The sequence below is a fragment of the Pristis pectinata genome, unplaced genomic scaffold (assembly GCF_009764475.1).
Source record: "Pristis pectinata isolate sPriPec2 unplaced genomic scaffold, sPriPec2.1.pri scaffold_147_arrow_ctg1, whole genome shotgun sequence".
NCBI classification, from domain to species: Eukaryota; Metazoa; Chordata; class Chondrichthyes; order Rhinopristiformes; family Pristidae; genus Pristis; species Pristis pectinata.
Genome location: NW_026262486.1, coordinates 21136 through 40262, shown reverse-complemented (window position 1 = coordinate 40262; position 19127 = coordinate 21136). Strand labels below are relative to the sequence as shown.

Here is a 19127-nt window from a genome sequence, read left to right as displayed (position 1 = left end):
CTCAACCTCCCTCTCCTCCCCCTCACACCACCTCCCCACCCCCTCCCTCCCCAGCCCCCCACCCCTCCCCCTCCCCTCCCCCCTCCCCTCCCTCCCCTCCCACTCCCCTCCCACACCCCCACCCCTCCCCTCCCTCCCCACACACCACCTCCCCACCCCTTCACCCCCCTTCCTCCCCCTCCCCTCCCCTCCTTCCCCCACCTCCCCCTCCCCTCCCCTCCTTCCCCCACCTCCCCCTCACCCACTCCTCTCCCTTCCTCCACACTCCTCTCCCTCAGTCCATCCCTCCCTCCACCTCCACCTCCTCTACACCCCTCCACCCTCCCTCTCGTACTCCCTCTCTCCTCTCCCTCCACCTCCCTCCTCCTCTCCTCCCACTGGCCTCTCCCACCCCCTCCTCTCCATCCACCGTCACTGCCCCCCCCCCCCAACCCACCCCTGCGCTATCGCCCGCTGCCCTCAGTGGGGGATGGGGGGAGGTTTAGTGGAGGTGGGGGTGTAGGTGGGAGGGTGGGTGTGGTGGGGAAGGAATCCTGTGCAGGGAAGGGCAGATCCCTCTGAACGCCCCCCCCCCGGGCTCGGGAGGTTGGACAGGGATACCCGGGCCCCTCGCTTCCCTCACTCCCTCAGCCTCTGTCTCACTCCCTCGCCCTCGGGATTACAGTGTTGCTGCTGAGGAGGTCCCGGCCACCCCCCGCCCGGTAACGGCAGTCGGAACATGGACGAGGAATACGACGTGATCGTTCTGGGCACCGGGCTGACGGTGAGGATCTTGTCCTACCCCCCCCCTCCCCCTCATCCCTCCTGTGGGGACGTGCAGGGATCTTTGGGATATTCCCCCCTGTGGGGACTGGTGCCGGGATTTCTGGGGAGGGCGAACTTCAGACACCAGGGACTTCAGATGCTGGAATCTGGGCAATGCACACAATGTCGGAGGAACTCAGCGGGTTGGGTAACGTCCGTGGGGGGAGCGGGACAGTCGACATTTGGGGTCGGGGCCCTTCATCAGGACTCATTCCCTCACTTGGTGGGGGGGGGGGAGAGGCTGACCCCCTCACTTCCACCTGCTGCTTGGTCAGCTCGGGGGTGGGTAGGGTCCCGAGGGTGGGGAAGACCTGGTGGGGGCCCCACTCCCTTCGAAGCAGCCGGCTTCACTGGAGCGTGACTGGACCCCTGTGTCACCACCCTAGGCACAGCGAGTCGGTGCGTTACCGGGTGTATTGCCTGGCGGGCGACCTGCAGAATCCAGCAGAAGCTGCTGGATTATCAGGGTCTTTTGGGTGGTGGGGTATTTTCCATCCCTGTTGCCGAAATCTCCTGGATTTCTGCGTGAACCTCGCCAACGTTCAGCTGTGGCGCGACATTCCAACCACTGCATTCCCGCGACTCCTCCTGCCACACCGTGACTGGTGCGGACGGGGGTGACAGCTGGGGCCTCGGGGGGGGGGGGGGGGGGGGTCTCTGAAACCTGCTGAATTCCTCGCTGGTGGGTGGGTGGGTGCCGGAGATGTTCGCTCACCTCTGTCTTGTCCCAATGCCAACGTGACGGATCACCTGTTCCTGCCTTCTCCCCGTACTCCCCCGTCCCGTAGAGTTATACGGCACAGGTGCACGCCCTTTGGCCCAACTCATCCGTGCTGACCATTCTGTCTTCCCGAGCTCGTCTGCAGCATCGAGAAATGCACCTACCTCCCTCCTGAAGGTGTTTAATGACTTGGCCTTCACTGTGGAGAACAACTCCATGCTTCTTCTCCGTTCTAAATGGCATATCCCACATCCTGAGGCTGTCACCCTGGTCCTGGGCTCCCCGGTGATCGGAAAAACCCTTCCCAAATCCACTGTCCAGTCCTATTAGAATTGTGCAGGTTCCTGTGAAATCCCATCTCATTCTCTGCTCCGGAGGACGGAAGTCTGTCTGTTCCAGAAATCGGTCTCGTCAATGTCTGTTGCACCCCCTCCGTGGCAAGAACATCCTTGCTTGGGTGAGGAGACCACATCTGCACTCACAACTCCAGATGGGACTTGACGAGTCCCTGTTCAGCTGCAGCAGGACGTCCTTGCTCCTGGTACAACAAAGACCAGCCTTCAGCATGCTCGCTTGGTGAACCAGGACCCCCAGGGTTTTCCCGATCCACACCAAAGCTCCCAAAGTCCGGCCTCCCTGGGACTTTGGCCCTGGATTCCATTGGTAATTGATCTCTTATTGTCACACGTCTGGAACTCCAGAGTCGGGACAGCGGATGGTGTGGGGAGGGTTTAAACATACAGAGGGTGGGGATGGAGCTGTGTCCCTGCTCCGACAGGACCTTGTCCACCACTCTCACCTCCTGGTGATAAGCGGCCTCCACCCTCCCTCCATCTCTATCAGGAATGCATCCTGTCGGGGATCATGTCCGTCAACGGGAAGAAGGTTCTCCACATGGATCGGAATCCCTACTATGGCGGCGAGAGCTCCTCGATCACCCCTTTGGAGGAGGTAAGGTCGCGGGGTGGGGGGGGGGGGTTCAGCAGATTGGAAAAGGATGGACAAAGTAAGAGGGAAGGAGAGTTGCGGGAGAGGTTACTGACGTCTCCATACTAACAAATAAGACAGAAAGTGTGGAAAAGGATAAGAATTTAACTTCAGGAGACAAATTTGAGAAGAGGGGTGGTGAATGCAGGTGGTGTGATATTTGAATGCTCCCAGTATACAAAATAAGGTAGATGAGCTCATAGCGCAGTTTGAAATTGGCAGGTATGACGTTGTGGGCATCACATCCGAGGAACACATCCTATCGAAAAGAAAAGCAGGTGGGCAGAGGGGGTGGGGTGGCTCTGCTGGTAAAAAATGAAATCAAATCCTTAGCAAGAAGTGACATAGGATCAGAAGATGTCGAATCCTTGTGGGTAGAGTTAAGAAACTGCAAGGGTAACAAGACCCTGTTGGGAGTTATATACAGGCCTCCGAATAGTAGCCAGGATGTGGGGTACAAATTACAACAGGAGCTAGAAAAGGCATGTAAAAAGGGCAATGTTACGGTGGTCATGGGGGATTCCAATATGCAGGTAGATTGGGAAAATCGGGTTGGCACTGGATCCCAAGAGAAGGAATTTGTAAAATGCTTACAAGATGGCTTTTTAGAGCAGCTTGTGGTCGAGCCCATGAGGGAAAAGGCAATTCTGGATCTGGTGTTGTGCAATGAACCAGATTTGATTAGGGAGCTTAAGGCAGAGGGACCCTTAGGAGGCAGCGATCATAATCTGATAGAATTCACCCTGCAGTTTGAGAGGGAGAAGCTAAAATCGGATGTATCGGTGTTACAGTTGAGTCAAGGTAAATACAGAGGCATGAGAGAGGAGCTGGCCAAAGATGATTGGAAGGGGACCCCAGCAGGGATGGCGGTAAAGCAGCAATGGCAGGAGTTTCTGGGAGTGATTTGGAAGACACAGGATCAGTTCATCCCAAAGAAGAAGCAGCATTCTAGAGGGAGGGTGAGGCAACCGTGGCTGACGAGGGAAGTCAAAGACAGCATAAAAGCAAAAGGGAGGGCATACAATATTGCAAAAATTAGTGGGAAGCTGGAGGATTGGGAAGCTTTTAAAAACCAACAGAAAGCAATGAGGGGAGAAGAGATGAAATAATCAGGTAAGCTGCCAGTAATATAAACAGAGGACACCAGAAGTCTTTTCAGATATATAAAGAGTAAAAGAGAGGCAAGAGTGGACATGGGATTGCTGGAAAACGACGCTGGAGAGGTAGTAATGGGGAACAAAGAAATGGCGGACGAACTGAATAAGTATTTTGCGTCAGTCTTCACTGTGGAAGACACCAGCAACGTGCCAGAAATTCGAGAGGGTCGGGGGCAGAAGTGTGTGTGGTCGCTATTACTGAGGAGAAGGTGCTTGGGAAGCTGAAAGGTCTGAAGGTGGATAAGTCACCTGGACCAGACAGACTACACCCCAGGGTTCTGAAAGAGGTAGCTGAGGAGATTGTGGAGGCATTAGTAGTGATCTTTCAAAAATCATGAGGGTCAGGAATGGTTCCAGAGGACTGGAAAATTGCAAATGTCACTCCACTCTTTAAGAAGGGAGGGAAGCAAAAGACAGGAGATTAGAGGCCGGTTGGCCCGACTTCAGTGGTTGGTAATATGTTAGAGTCCATTATTACGGATGAGGTTTTGGGGTACTTGGAAGCTCATGATAAAATAAGCCGAAGTCAGCTTGGGAATAAAGGGGACCTTTTCTGCTTGGCTGCTGGTGACTAGTGGTGTTCCCCAGGGGTCAGCGTTGGGTCTGCTACTCTAATGATCTGGATGATGGAATTAATGGCTTGGTGGCCAGGTTTGAGGATGATACAAAGACAGGTGGAGGGGCAGGTAGTGTAGAGGAAGCAGGGAGTCTGCAGAAGGACTTGGACAGGTTGAGAGAACGAGCAAAGAAGTGGCAGATGGACACAGCGTAGGGAAGTGTACGGTCATGCACTCTGGTAGAAGGAACAAAGGCGGAGACTATTTTCTAAATGGGGAGTGAATTCAGAAATCAGTGGTGCAAAGGGACTTGGGAGTCCTGGTGCAGGATTCCCTAAAGGTTAACTTGCAGGTTGAGTCGGTAGTAAGGAAGGCAAATGCAATGTTAGCATTAATTTTGAGAGGACTAGAATGTAAAAGCAAGGATGTAACGCTGAGGCTTTATAAGGTGTTGGTCAGACCACATTTGGAGTATTGTGAGCAGTTTTGGGCCCTGTATCTAAGGAAGGATGTGCTGGTGTTGGAGAGGGTCCAGAGGAGGTTCACGAGAATGATCCCGGGGGTGAAAGGGTTAACGTATGAGGAGCATTTGATGGCTCTGGGCCTGTACTCACTGGAGGTTAGAAGGATGACGGGGGATCTCATTGAAACCTACTGAATATTGAAAGGCCTGGATAAAGTGGACATGGAGAGGATGTTTCCATCAGTGGGAGAGTCCGGGATCCGAGGGCACAGCCTCGGAATAAAGGGACGTCCCTTTAGACTGAGATGAGGAGGAATTTCTTCAGCCAGAGGGCGGTGAATCTGTGGAATTCGTTGCCACAGACAGCTGTGGAGGCCAAGTCACTGGGTGTGTTTAAAGCGGAGTTTGATAGGTCCTTAGAGAAACAGATGCTGGAATCCAGATGAAAACCACGATGATGTTGGAGGAACTCAGCAGGCCAGGCAGCGTCTGTGGAGAAAAGCAGGTGGTCAACGCTGCGGGTCAGGACCCTTCTTCAGGACTGAAGATAGGAAAAGGGGAAGCCCAATATATAGGAGGGAAAAGCAGAGCAGTGATAGATGGACAAGAGAGGGGAGGTGGGGTGGACATAGGGTGGTGATAGATGCAGGTAAGAGGCATGGTTGGGGGTGGGGGGGGTGGGAATTACTTAAAGTTGGAGAATTTAATATTCATGCCCTTAGGCTGCAAGGTTCCAAGGTGGAAAATGATAGGTTCCCGATTAGTAAGGGTGTCAAAGGTTACGGGGAGAAGGCAGGAGAGTGGGGTTGAGGGGGAAAAATAAGTCAGCTATTGATGGAATGGCAGAGCAGACTCGATGGGCTGAACGGCCTAATTCTGTTCCTGTGTCTTGTGACCCTATGGGGAGATCTTGGACCCGGTGTGGTAGAGACTGACTGAGGCAATACCAGGGGTGTGGGACTGGGGTGCAGGGGCTTAGAGAGGTGGGGGTTGTTCTCGCACAGCCAGTGGGAACTTGATCAGCCACCCGCCGTTTGGGGGGGGGGGGGGGCTCACCTCGGGAGGTGTGAACGGGCTCTTCCTCTGCTCCACAGCTGTACAAGAGGTTCAGTCTGTCGGACGCTCCCCCTGAGTCCATGGGCCGTGGCAGGGATTGGAACGTGGACCTGATCCCCAAGTTCCTGATGGCCAATGGTGAGTGGGTTTGGGGAGGGGGTGTGCCGGGAGGAGTGGTGGGTGGTGATTGGGGGTGGGGGGTGGTGATTTGGGGGGGTGGTGACGGGGGGGGGAGTGGTGATGGGGGGAGTTCTAAGTGGTAAAGGGGGAGCGGTGGCTCTGGGTGGTGGGGCAGAGGTGGGGAGAGATGTTAGCTGCCTGAGCCAGGAACTGATTTGTGGACCCTGGGGGGGGGGGGGTGGTTTGGGGGGGGGGGGGTTTAGGGGGCAGGTGGGCCCAGCACCATGGTCAGCATGGACCAGTTGGGCCGAAGGGCCTGTTTCTGTGGTGTGGTACTTACAGTCCCCCCACCGCTGCCCCCCACCCATCACCTCAATTCATGACCTTCAAGGGTTTCGGCTGGAAGCATCTGTACAGTCCGGCTCTCTGAGGGGGGAGCACCGTGTGTCTGAGGGGTGGGGGGGGAAGTGCTGTGTGTCTGGGGCGCAGGGTGTGTTGGTGTGGGGTGGGGGGAGCGCTGTGTGCCTGGGGCACAGGGTGTGTCAGTACGGGAGGAGTGCGGGGGGAGCGCTGTGTGTCTGGGGCGCAGGGTGTGCCGGTGTGGGAGGGGAGTGCGGTGTGTCTGGGGCGCAGGGTGTGCTGGCGCAGGAGGGGAGCACTATGCTGTTGGGAGTGGGTGGGGAGAGCAGGGTGCGCCAGTGTGGGAGAGTGATGGATGTGCACGGTTCTCTGTCTCCTCTCTGCCCTCTCCCCAGGCCAACTGGTGAAGATGCTCCTGTACACGGAGGTGACCCGCTACCTCGACTTCAAGGTGGTGGAAGGAAGCTTCGTCTACAAGGCCGGCAGGATCTACAAAGTGCCCTCCACGGAAACTGAAGCCCTGGCTTCTAGTGAGTGCCCTCCCCACGCCCTGCTCTCCCTCCCCTCTGTCCCAGGCATGCCCTCGGAATTGTGATGGTTTGGTGCAGGACGTTGTGGGGGTGGGGTGTGGTTGCAGAGGGAAACTTTCCCCTGGTTGTGGGTGGGGGGGGGGGGGGGGGTGGGGGAGTGGTGATCTGAGGTGGACAGATGGGGGAGGGGCAGAGTTCCTGGGGTGTTTCGGGAGGGGAGAGCTGCCCTCGGAAGTTCGGAACTGGATCCCACAGAAGGATACTTCTGAGAGGGGGGTGGGTGGGTGGGGACGTGGCGGAGAGCAGGATGGGTAGGAAGGGATCTCTGGGGAGGAGGGGATTGGAGAGGGGCAGGTTGAAGGGACGGGAAGGTGGTTGTGATAGGTGCCAAGGGGTTGAATGGCCCATCCTATGTGACTGGTAGAAGAACTTCATATCTCCAGCAACACTGTGGCCAGAGACCTCTGGATCTCCAGAGGACCCCACAGCCTCCTGAGGGAGAAGTCCAAACACTCCCAGTGAGGAGATTCCTCTCCCCTCCATCCCCAATGGCCGTCCCTGCATCCCAAGCTGGCGTTCCTGGTCCCAGACTCTCTGGCCTGAGGAGGCATCCTCTCTGCACCTCCTTGTCCATCCCTCCCCTGGTCTGGTGTGCCCATGGGTCTGCCAGAAACCAGGTCACCCTGCTCCTCAATCCTGCCCCAGGGTTCAGGTTGATCTGCCCCAGACTTCACATCCTGCTCTGCACCGGATCCCTGTGGCCCTCAATCATTTATCTCCCTCTCCTTTAGACCTCCCCAATGCTCCAGCCTCCACAACCCTCCGGGGAAGGGAACTCCAGAGTTTCACCTCCCTCTTATACATCTTACTTCACTCATCTGGAGTATTGTGTACGGTCCTGGTCGCCCCGTCACAGGGAGACTGTGGAGAGGGGGCATGAGCTATGAGGAGACGTTGGACAGACTTGTTGTTTTCTCTGGAGCGGTGGAGGCCAAGGGGAGGCGTGGATATTATGAGAGGCAGGGTTAGCATAAATGATCAGTCCTTGCCCCAGGGTAGAAATCTCTCATACCAGAGGGCGTGCATTTAAGGTGAGGGGGCGAAGTTCAAAGGAGACGTGCGGGGCAAGTTTTTGTTTACAGAGCGGTGGGTGCCTGGAATGTGGGGGTGGAGGCAGATACGATTGTTGTGTTCAAGAGGCTGTGAGATAGACATGAGTGTGCAGGCAATGGAGGGATATGGATCATGTGCAGGCAGAAGGGATCAGTTTAATTTGGCATCATGGTCAGCACAGACATTGTGGGCTGAAGGGCCTGTGCCTGTGCTGTACTGTTCTGTGTTCTAAATGGCCACCCTCAACGCTGTAACTGTGAGCCCCTCATTCGACGTTCTCCCACTGGGGGGAAACATCTTGACACCAGCCCTGCCCTGTCCCTTCAGGATCTTGTGTTTCAATAAGATCACCCCTCATTAAACTCTAAGGATGCAGATCTATTTCCTATAGCTGCTTGTGATGAGGTGACTCCCTCACTCCCGAATTGGCCTCTTCCGGACCGTCCCCAGTGCTGGTGCATAGAACCGTAGAACACTACAGCACAGAAAACAGGCCATTCGAGTCTGTGCCGAAACTTTATTCCGCTAGTCCCATTGACTTGCACCCAGTCCATAACCCTCCAGACCTCTCCCATCCATGTATCTATCCAATTTATTCTTAAAACTTAAGAGTGAGCCTGCATTTACTACATCAGGTGGCAGCTCGTTCCACTCTCCCACCACTGTCTGAGTGAAGAAGTTCCCCCTAAACCTTTCCCCTTTCACCCTAAAGCCGTGTCCTCTCGTACTTATCTCTCCTAATCTCGGTGGAAAGAGCCTACTCACATTAACTCTGTCTATACCCCTCATAATTTTGTAAACCTCTATCAAATCTCCCCTCATTCTTCTGCGCTCCAGAGAATAAAGTCCTAACCTGTTCAATCTGTCCCTGTAACTCAACTCCTGAAGACCCGGCAACATTCTAGTAAATCTCCTCTGCACTCGTTCAATCTTACTGACATCCTTCCTATAGTTAGGTGACCAGAACTGCACACAATACTCCAAATTTGGCCTCACCAATGACTTATACAACCTCACCATAACATCCCAACTCCTGTACTCAATACTTTGATCTATGAATGCCAGGATGCCAAACGCCGCCTTTACAACCCTGTCTACCTGTGACGCCACTTTCAGGGAATTATGTATCTGAACTCCCAGATCCCTTTGTCCCTCCGCACTCCTCAGTGCCCTACCATTTACTGTGTATGTCCTCCCTTGATTTGTCCTTCCAAAATGCAACACCTCACACTTGTCACTCATCAGCAAACTTGCTGATCCAATTTACCACGTGATCATCTAGATCATTGATATTGACAACAAACAACAATGGCCCCAGCACAGATCCCTGAGGCACACCACTAGTCACAGGCCTCCAGTCTGAGAAACAATCATCCACTACCTCTCTCTGTCTTCTCCCACACAGCCAATTTCGAATCCAGTTTACAACCTCTCCATGGATACCTAGTGTCTGAACCTTCTGAACTAACCTCCCACCTGGGACCTTGTCAAAGGCCTTACTAAAGTCCATGTAGACAACATCCACAGCCTTTCCTTCATCTACTTTCTTGGTAACCTCCTCAAAAAACTCTACAAGATTCGGTAAACATGATCTACCACGCACAAAGCCATGCTGACTATCCTTAATCAGTCCTTGGCTGTCCAAATACTTGTATACCCGATCTCTCAGAACACCTTCCAGTAATTTACCCACTACTGATGTCAGTTTAAAAAAAGAGCAGTGGTACATCTTGTAAAGGAAAGGACCTACACTCTGTACGGTGCTCCGGGTGTGGCCTCCCCTACGCCCTGTAGGGTGCTCTGGGTGTGGCCTCCCCTACGCCCTGTAGGGTGCTCTGGGTGTGGCCTCCCCTACGCCCTGTACGGTGCTCCGGGTGTGGCCTCCCCTACGCCCTGTATCACTGCAGCAACGCTGCCCATTCCACAGTTGCCTTTATTGTACACCAGTGAGGAAGTCACGGAGAACCGTTATAATCCAGTGGTTGGACCACAGCTGGAGGTGTCCAGTTCTGGGGACCGCACTCTGGGAAAGATGCACAGCCTTTGGGGAGGGTGGGGGAAGAGATTCGCTGGGACGATCCCTGGGATGGGAGACTGGTTCTGTGGGCAGATCGGAGAAGCCGGGGTTGTTCTGGGAACAGAGGACCCTGTGGCGGATCCGGGAGAGGGAGTGGGGGGTGGGAAGAGCAGGTAGAGAGGGACGTCTCCCGGAGGCACGGTGGAGAACGAGGAGAATGGGGGAAAGGACCCGAGGAAGGGGGGGGTGGGGGGGGGGGGGAGGTTTTCCGCAGGGAGTGGGTGGGATCTGGAACGGGAGCAGCAGGGACGGATTGGCGCAGTGTTAGGGAGTGAACGTGCCGGGCAGTGGGAGAGGGCGGAGGTGGATAGCACGGAATGTCCATCCCACATGTCGCAGTGTCTCTGACGTTTTCCCCCACCCCCGCAGATCTCATGGGCATGTTCGAGAAACGCCGTTTCCGCAAGTTCCTGGTCTTCGTGGCCTCCTTCGACGAGAACGACCCCAAGACCTACCAGGGTGTGGACCCCGTCGGGACCACCATGCGGGAGGTCTACAAGAAGTTCGACCTGAGCCAGGACGTCATCGACATCACCGGACATGCCTTGGCCCTCTACAGGACCGACGAGTGCGTGGCTGGCGGGAATGAGGGAGGGAGGTTCCCCTCTTCCCCGGCGCACCCCCTCCCGCACCGGCACCGGGCACCGCGAAGGGCTTCCAGCAAGACGGGGAGACTGCCGGCTGCTTTGTGTGCACAGCAAGATCCCACGGGTGGCGGTGTGGGGACAAGGCAGATTGTTGGTTCTTGTTCCTCGCCTGAATCCCTGCTGTCCCGGAACCCATTAACCCCACCCCCGCTTCCCCAGACTCAGAGACCCCACCCCTCCCCGTCTCTGTGACCCCCTCAGACCCCTCCCCATCTCTATGACCCCCCTCTGGCCCCTGCACCCCTCCCCATCTCTCTGACCCCCTCCGGCCCCCACAACCCTCCCCGTCTTGGTTTCAGAATTGGGGGGGGGGGGGGGGGGGGGGGGGGCCCACCAGAGATGGAAGACCCCAGCGGAGGGAAGTCTCTGACGTTCTCTCTGTGCCCAGGGAGATGGGGGGTATACCCTCGGTGCAGGGTGGGCTCGAGTGCTCTGGGGACAAGCGGATCAAATGACAGAGCCAGCTGGTGAGAGACTGTTCAACTGTGGGAGGCATCGGGTGAAGAAGCGATCCGGTGGGTGGTGGGGTGGGTGGTGGGAAATGTGTCTGTTGGCAGCAGGTCGCGGACGGTCTCTGTGTCTGTGTCCCCTGCAGGTACCTGGACCTGCCGTGCCTGGAGACCATCAATCGCATCAAGCTGTACAGTGAATCGCTGGCGCGGTATGGCAAGAGCCCCTACCTGTACCCCCTGTACGGACTGGGTGAGCTGCCACAAGGATTTGCCAGGTGAGGCTGTGGATTGGGAGGGAGTGTGGCCGCTGTGTCTCCCGGGTGGGCCAGAGGGTTTCACTCGGGGTGGCTTCCCAACTGCCTCTCGGTGTAGGACGTGGACCTCTCCCCACCTCCCCCGTAGCCCCTCCCTCTCCTCCCTGTGGGGACCTGGTGGTTTGGATCCCTCCGCTGGAGACCCCACCCCCCCGCCCATATTCCCAGCCAGGATTCCCACATCCGTCTCTGGACAAACGCTGTGGTTTGCTGGCTGGACCGGGGTGTTATGGCGAGGTTCGGACAGGGAGGGGGGGGAGTGCTGGGGTTAGTCTTGAGGAGCTTGACACTGCGAGGGGAGTGGGGGGGGGGGGGGCGGACACAGATCAAGGGGAACGGGCAACGGAACGGGAGGGGGAGGGAATGTTGATCTGGGACTCACGGCCTGGATGGGGAGTAGGAACAGATTCAGGGAGAAGGGGGATCGGGGGGGAGATGGGCTGGGAACAACCAGAGGGGCTGAGTGGCCTGTCCTGCATTGCTGTGAAGACCCCCAGATTTAACCCTCCACCCCCCCCCCAGTGCTGAGGAGTGACCGGGCTTTGACTCTCCCCCCTCTCCCTAGGCTGAGTGCGATTTACGGGGGCACCTACATGTTGAACAAACCGGTGGATGAGCTGGTGATCGAGAACAAGCGCGTGGTGGGCGTCAAGTCCGAAGGAGAGGTAATGGCTCCCGCTTAGAGTCCTGATGCACGAGTGTTGGCACTTTCTCCAAACTGGGGGGGGGCGACCAACTGACCCCTCCCACAGTCGAGTTGTTGGGGGGGGGGGGGGTCCGACGGGGCAGGGTGAATCAAATCTGAAACGTGCACAGCAGGAGGTCACAGAGGAGTCAAAGTCGAGGTTGTCATGTGCACAAGTAACAGATAAAAGCATGAAAGGGAGAGATGAAGGCAGGGAGGTTGTTTCCACAGAACGAGGGGACGTAGCCTCAAGATTCAGGGGAGTAGATTTAGGATGGAGATGAGGGGGAACTGCTTTTCCCAGAGAGTAGTGAATCTGTGGAATTCTCTGCCCAGGGAAGCAGTAGAGGCTACCTCATTAAATATACTTAAAACACTGTTAGATAGATTTTTGCAGAGTCGGGGAATTAAGGCAGGTAGATGGAGTTGAGTCCACGGCCAGATCAGCCTTGATCTTATGGAATGGAGGAGCAGGCTCGACGGGCCAGATGGTCTCCTCCTGCTCCTATTTCTCATGTTCTAAGTACGTTAATGCACAGGTGCAATGAAAAACTTACCTGCAGCAGCATCACAGGCACAGAGCATCAGGTGCATAACATTCACAAGAAAAGCATAAACTAAACATAAATTGTACACAATTTTTACAAGAACACAATTCGAACAAGAAATCACAAGCTTCAGTGCAAAGTGGGCATGGTGTTGTAAAACTGCAGCGATCAGGGTTGTGCTGGTCGGTTCAAGAACCGAATGGTTGAAGGGAAGTCATTGTTGCTGAACCTGGTGTCGCTGGAGTTTCGTGAGTCAAGTCGAGGTCATTGCCGTGTGCACATGTACAGTGAGGTACAGGTACAGTGGGAAACTTGCAGCAGCATTACAGGCTCGTGGGTACGGACAACACACAGATTATACATAAACCATACCAGACAGGGAAGGGGGGGGGGGGGGGGCGAAAGGCAAGACCTTGGTGCAAAGTCAAAAAAAAACGCAGTCAAACGCAGTGCTGCCTGGATTAGAGGGCATGGGCTGTAAGGAGAGGTTGGACAAACTTGGGTTGTTTTCTCTGGAAAGGCAGAGCTGAGGGGAGACCTGACAGAGGTTTATAAAATTATGAGAGGCATAGATAGGGTAGACAGCCGGTGTCTTTTTCCCAGGGTTGGAATGCCTAATACTAGAGGGTGTGCATTTAAGGTGAGAGGGGGGAAGTTCAAAGGAGATATGTGGGGCAGGTTGTTTTACACAGGGAGCGGTGGGTGCCTGGAATGTGCTGCCAGGGGTGGGGGTGGAGGCAGATACGATGGAGGGGTTTCAGAGGCTCTTAGATCGACACATGAATGTGCAGCGAATGGGGGAGATGGACCAGGTTCAGGCAGAAGGGATTAGGTGTCATTAGGTTGGCACAACATGGTGGGCTGAAGGGCCTGTCTCTGTGCTGTACTGTCCTGTGCTCCTTGGTTGTGCAGGAGGTGGTCTGTCGTGTTCCATTGCTGAGGTAGGGTTAGGGTTAGCTGGTCGGTTCGAGAACCTGGTGGCGTGGGGACCTCAGGCTTCTGTACCTCCTGCCCGTTGGGAGCTGTGAGAAGGTGGCAAGGCCCGGATGGTGGGGATCTTTGTTGATGGATGTTGCCTTCTTGAGGCAGTTCCTCCTGTGGATCCTGTCAATTTAAGTACACTGCCCTCCTTCCCACCCCCTCCAAACCTCAATACCCCCCGAAATGCCAAAGGGTCATGGGGTCACTGTCTTTGATTGGGGGTTATTGCCCCTTCCCCATGACCCATGTCTTGCGGTTGTATAGGACGTTGGTGAGGCTGCACCTGGAGTACTGCGTACGGTTTTGGTCACCCTGTTGTAGGAAAGATGTCATTAGGTTGGAAAGAGTGCACAGAAGATTTACGACGATGCTGCCAGGATTTGAGGGCCTGAGTTACAGGGAGGGGTTGGGCAGGCTGGAACTTTATTCCTTGGAGCGTAGGAGACTGAGGGGTGACCTTACAGAGGTGTATAAAATCATGTGGGGCATCGATAGGGTGAATGCACAAAGTCTGTTTCCCAGGGTTGGGGAACTAAAAGCTGGGGGTCGTGAGTTCAATGTGAAAGATCTGAAAGGGACCTGCGGGGCAAATTCTTCACCCAGAGGGTGGTCAGTACATGGAACGAGCTGCCAGAGGAAGTGGGTGAGGCAGGGACACTAACAATATTTAAAAGACATTTGGATGGGTCCATGGATAGGAAAGGTTGAGAGGGATATGGGCAAATGGGACCAGCTTAAATGGGCATCTTGGTTGGCATGGACCAGTTGGGCCGAAGGGCCTGTTTCTGTGCTGTGTGACTCTGTTCCCAGTATTGAGGGAGGGGCAGTATCCAGAGACTAGCTGTTTTGGGCCTTTGTATCGTTGTTTGTGGGGTCTTGCTGTGCTCAAGTAGGATGCCGCTTCACGACGGGGGCGGGTGGGTGTGTGAGGGATCGTCAGGAGTGGGTTGGGGGAGGGAGGGGGGTGTCAGGCGAAGGGCCTCCCTGCTGGCTGTGGGTCAGGGCTCTAACCTCTGCCTCCACAGGTGGCCCGCTGCAAGCAGCTGATCTGCGACCCCAGCTACGTGTCGGACCGGGTGCAGAAGGTCGGGCAGGTCATTCGGGCCATCTGTGTCCTCAGCCACCCCGTCCGCAACACCAGCGATGCCAATTCCTGCCAGATCATCATCCCTCAGAACCAGGTCAACAGGAAGTCCGGTAAGCTCCGGCGGAGGCGGGCAGGGCTGGGGGAGACCCCTCCCCTCCGTACAGGGAGGGTGAGGGATCCCCGGGGACGCAGAGTCTGCAGACACTGGAATCGGGAGCAACACACAAGGTGCCAGAGGAACTCAGCGGGTCGGGCAGCGTCTGGAGGGAGATGTATAAAGCGGTGGGGCAAGGGCTGGCAGGTGATGGGTGGATCCAGGTGAGGGGGGGTGTGGGTGAAAGGTGGACGAGGTGAAAGGGCTGAAGGTGCAATCTAATGGGAGGGGAAGGTGGAGTGTGGAACCGAGGGAGGGCGGATGGGAACGGTGGGGGGAGTGCGTGGGCGATGGGCGGATGGAGAGGGGGAGGAGGGGAGGGTGACGGGGGCCTGGGGTAGGTGGGTGGGTGCAGGAGGAACTGGGTAGATCGGGGGGGGGGGGGGGGGGGGGGGGGGGGTGGGGCGGTTCACCAGAACTTGGAGAATTCAGTGTTCTTGCTGTTGGGTTGTAGGCTGCCCAGGGGGAATCTGAGGGGCTGTACCTCTGGGTTGTGTTTACCCTCACCCTGGCAGTGGAGGAGGCTGAGGACAGACAGGTCGGGGTGGGAATGGGGAGGGGAATTAAAATGGCCGGCAGCCGGGGGCTCGAGACGGCCACGGCAGACAGAGCCCGGATCCTTGACGAAGCAGTCAGCCAGCGTATGCTTGGTCTCGCCCATGTGGAGGAGGCCACATTGGGAGCACCAGATGCAGTAAACCAGGTCCAAGGTGGTTCAGGTGAACCTCTGCCTCACCTGGAAGGGCGGGCTACTTCCCTGGATGGCGGTGTTGGGGGAGCATGGAGGTGTAGGGACAGCTGCTGGGGTGGGGAGGGGGAGATGTGGCTGGGGGTAATCCGAACGTTGGAGAGACCCCACCAGCAGCACCGTGCCCAGTTCCCGTCCTGATATCTGCAGGAGGGTTTGGTCGGTGGGTCGATTCTGGAGGGTGAGGTGGAGGTCCCGTGAGGAGAGAGCGAGGGAGACGGGGCCCATAGCCACCGGAGTTTGGGCCCTCCCAGATTCAGGGAGGTTGGAGGGGTGGGAGGCAGTGCAGACCTTTTGGGGGCTAGACAGGGTGAATGTGAAGGGGGGAGGTTTCCTCTCACGGGAGTCCAGGATCAGAGGGGAGGGTCTTGGGCTGAGAGGACTGCGACGAGGAAGAATTTCTTCCGTCGCAGGGCTGAGAGTGTCTGTGGTGCAGGGAGTCGGGGACCAGCTCGTAACCCGGGAGGTGGTGAGTGCCCGGGTGGGGAAGGGAGGGGGCCAGAAACCATGAGGTAACTGGTGTGACGTTGATTCCTCTCTGGGCTCTCTCCCCCCACAGATATCTACGTCTGCCTGATCTCCTACGCACACAATGTGGCTGCCCAGGGGAAGTATATCGCCATCGTCAGCACCACCGTGGAGACTGCACAGCCTGAGAAAGAGATCGAACCAGCCCTCGAGCTGCTCGAGCCCATCGACCAAAAGTGAGGTCGGGGGGTGGGGGGGGCGTGACATGTTCGCTGCCTCCTGGCCACATCTGGCAATGCCAGGGCGAGGGTCTTTCCAGAGGTCCAGGACCTGTTCCCACACTGGGGCGTGGGTGCAGACCATCTGCAGAGAAGGTTAGGGTGGGATTATAGTACGGAATGGTACAGCACAGGAACAGGCCTTTCGGCCCACCATGTCTGTGCCAGCCAGGTCGCCAATCCAAGCGGATCCCATCTGCCTGCACATGGTCCCTGCTCTCCATGTGCCGGTCTAAATGCCTGCTTCCCACAGTTCCCCAGACACCTGTTCCACACACCCACCACTCAGTGTCCCCCCCCCCCCCCTCACCTTCAGTGCACACCCTGTAATATTTGACATTTCCACCCTTGGAGAAAGATTCTGACTCTATCTGTGCCTCTTGTAATCTTATAAACCTCTCCCCTCAGCCTCTGCCGCTCCAGAGAAAACAACCCAAGTCTGTCCAACCTCTCCTTATAGCTCACGCCCTCTAATCCAGGCAGCGTCCTGGTGAACCTCTCCTGCACCTGCTCCCAAAGCCCCCACATCCTTCCCATGATGGGGGGGGGGGGGGGGGGGGAAGGTGGTGGGGGGTGTCAGAACTGCACACTGTGCGGCCTGACCAAGGCTTTATACAGCTGCGGCTTAACGTCCTGACTTTCATGCTTGGTACCCTGACTGATTGAAGGCAAGCATGCCGTACGCCACCTTCATCACCCTGTCCACGTGCGGCCACTACCAGGGAGCGACGGACTTGCACCCCAGGATCCCTCCGTACCTCAATGCTCCTGCCATTTACTGGCTAGAGTGTCAGGAGAGAGACTGCTCCCAGGGCCAGGAGGGGCAGTGATCGGGGGTGGCGGGGGTGGAAAACGGACCAACAGAACCGAAGTTCTCCACACTTAAACAGGCCCTTCAGCCAACCGTGTTGTACTGACCATCCATTTACACTCGACTCCCCCCAGATGCTCCCCCTCGCCCACACACCGGGGGCCAATTATCCCACTGATCCATCATGTTTGTTGGGATGTGGGAGGGAACCGGAGCAAGAACCAGGGACCCTGCCCACTGCTCCACCCTACTGCAGGGAGTCTCCGCGATCCAGGAATGTGCTCCCTGGAAGGGGATTCCGCAGGGACTTTCAGGAGGAGGGGGCGAATTGGGGAGGAGGGGGTGGGATAGGCTGGAGGGGCCAAGTGGGCAATCTTTCCTGCCCCCTCCCCTGGTGGGTGGAACGCCGTCTCCTCGGCTGGGGTAGGTCTCCATTCTCCCGTGACCCCCTCACTGCTGACCTGTGACCTTCTCCCCCCACCCCCAGGTTTGTCGCCATCAGTGACCTGTACGAACCGCTGGAGGACGGGTCGGAGAGCCAGGTGAGGCCATGACCCACGATTGGTGGGGGGGGGGGGGGGGTGGGGATTGCCCTGCGAATGGGGGGCCATTACCCCCCCACCCCACAATTGGTCATTGTCATGCACCCTGGGATTGTGGGGGGGGGGGGGGGCTACAGGGACCACAACGGGAGGGAGGGTGGACCCCTCCCCCAGTGGGAGGGGTGGGTGGAGGGAGCCCCTCCCCTGAAAGGGGAATGATGGGCAGTGAGCAACATGGACCTCCTCACACTGACCCCCAGGGGACTTCCGAGGGGTGGGAACCTTCTGGGTACAGACGGTGAACTGTTAACTCCTGCGCCCTCTCTCCCCGTCCACCACTCCCCTCCTTCCCTCCCTCCCCCCCTCCGTCTCTCCCTCCCTCCCCCCCCCTCCACTTCTCCCCCTCTCTCCCTCCCTCTGCCAGATCTTCATCTCCAGTTCATACGATGCCACCACCCACTTTGAGACCACCTGCAACAACATCAAGGACATGTACAAACGCATGACCGGCACCGACTTCAACTTCGAGAACATGAAGCGCAAGCAGAAGGACGTCTTCGGGGAGGATGAGCAGCAGTAGTGGCCCCCATCCCCCCCCCCCCCCACTACCTGTCTGAGACAAGCCCCCTCCTCCCAAGCCCCCACCCTGATGACCCGTCCCTGGGGAGCGTAACGACTGGGCTTCTCCACACGGGGAGAGAACGTACCGGAGTCCCCTCTACCCCCTCCCCCCACCGCCGCCTGAGACCCCAGCCTGGTTTACCACCTCCTCCCCAGCCCCTCCCTACGGGATCCCGTGGAGGGGCGCCTCGTGAGAGCCGGCTGGGCAAACGGTGGGGTCCTCCACACCACAGCCTTTGGGGCAGCTTTGGTGACGTAACTAAATAAAACTCAATGCCAAACTTCAACCATCCTCGGGTGTCACCTCACTGATTTATTTGGTGTGTTGGTGTTGTGTGAAATCGTTCTTTTTCCATCTTAAGGATCAAGGACTCTGGACACAAGCTTTTTAGACCAAACTAGTTTAATCACAAAGGCAAGCGCGGGACAGAATGGCTGGGAACAGGCATATGCTCACTCATGCACAGGATACCACGAACGTGAGAGGGGAATCGCAACTGGGGTAAGGTACACTGACACGCACGCACGCGCGCACACACACACACACTGATACGCACAAGCACACAGTAACTATGTACAACTTCAGGATATAACACTTCAATGCCTGTCCCACACTAGCACTGGCCCTTAACGCTCCCTGAGTCTGAGTGAAACACTCCCTGACCATGTGGTGATGCACTCTTACCAGTGATCTCCGCAGTGTTGTCTCACTACTCCTGGGGTTGTCACAAGAGGAAGGGCTAGGGGATGCAGCCCTTTTTATGGTGCTAGGAGGCCGGGTGGAGCCTCACCGTTGTGATTTAAACGAGCCAATGGTGTGGGAGACAAAGACAAAGGTTCCTGCCA

The 19127-nt window shown here is 56.8% G+C and overlaps 1 protein-coding gene across 1 annotated transcript; it reads left to right on the top strand.

Annotated features, from left to right (window-relative positions):
• The first annotated feature begins 530 nt into the window (after positions 1-530).
• LOC127567161 (rab GDP dissociation inhibitor alpha) lies at positions 531-18573 on the top strand. Its single transcript, XM_052009858.1, has 11 exons — positions 531-763; positions 2369-2476; positions 5784-5883; positions 6621-6755; positions 10315-10513; positions 11188-11319; positions 11924-12023; positions 14598-14769; positions 16121-16265; positions 17606-17660; positions 18085-18573. Exons 1-11 carry the CDS (start codon positions 719-721, stop codon positions 18238-18240), a joined length of 1347 nt encoding a protein of 448 aa, XP_051865818.1. The 5' UTR covers positions 531-718; the 3' UTR covers positions 18241-18573.
• The last annotated feature ends 554 nt before the right edge of the window (positions 18574-19127 follow it).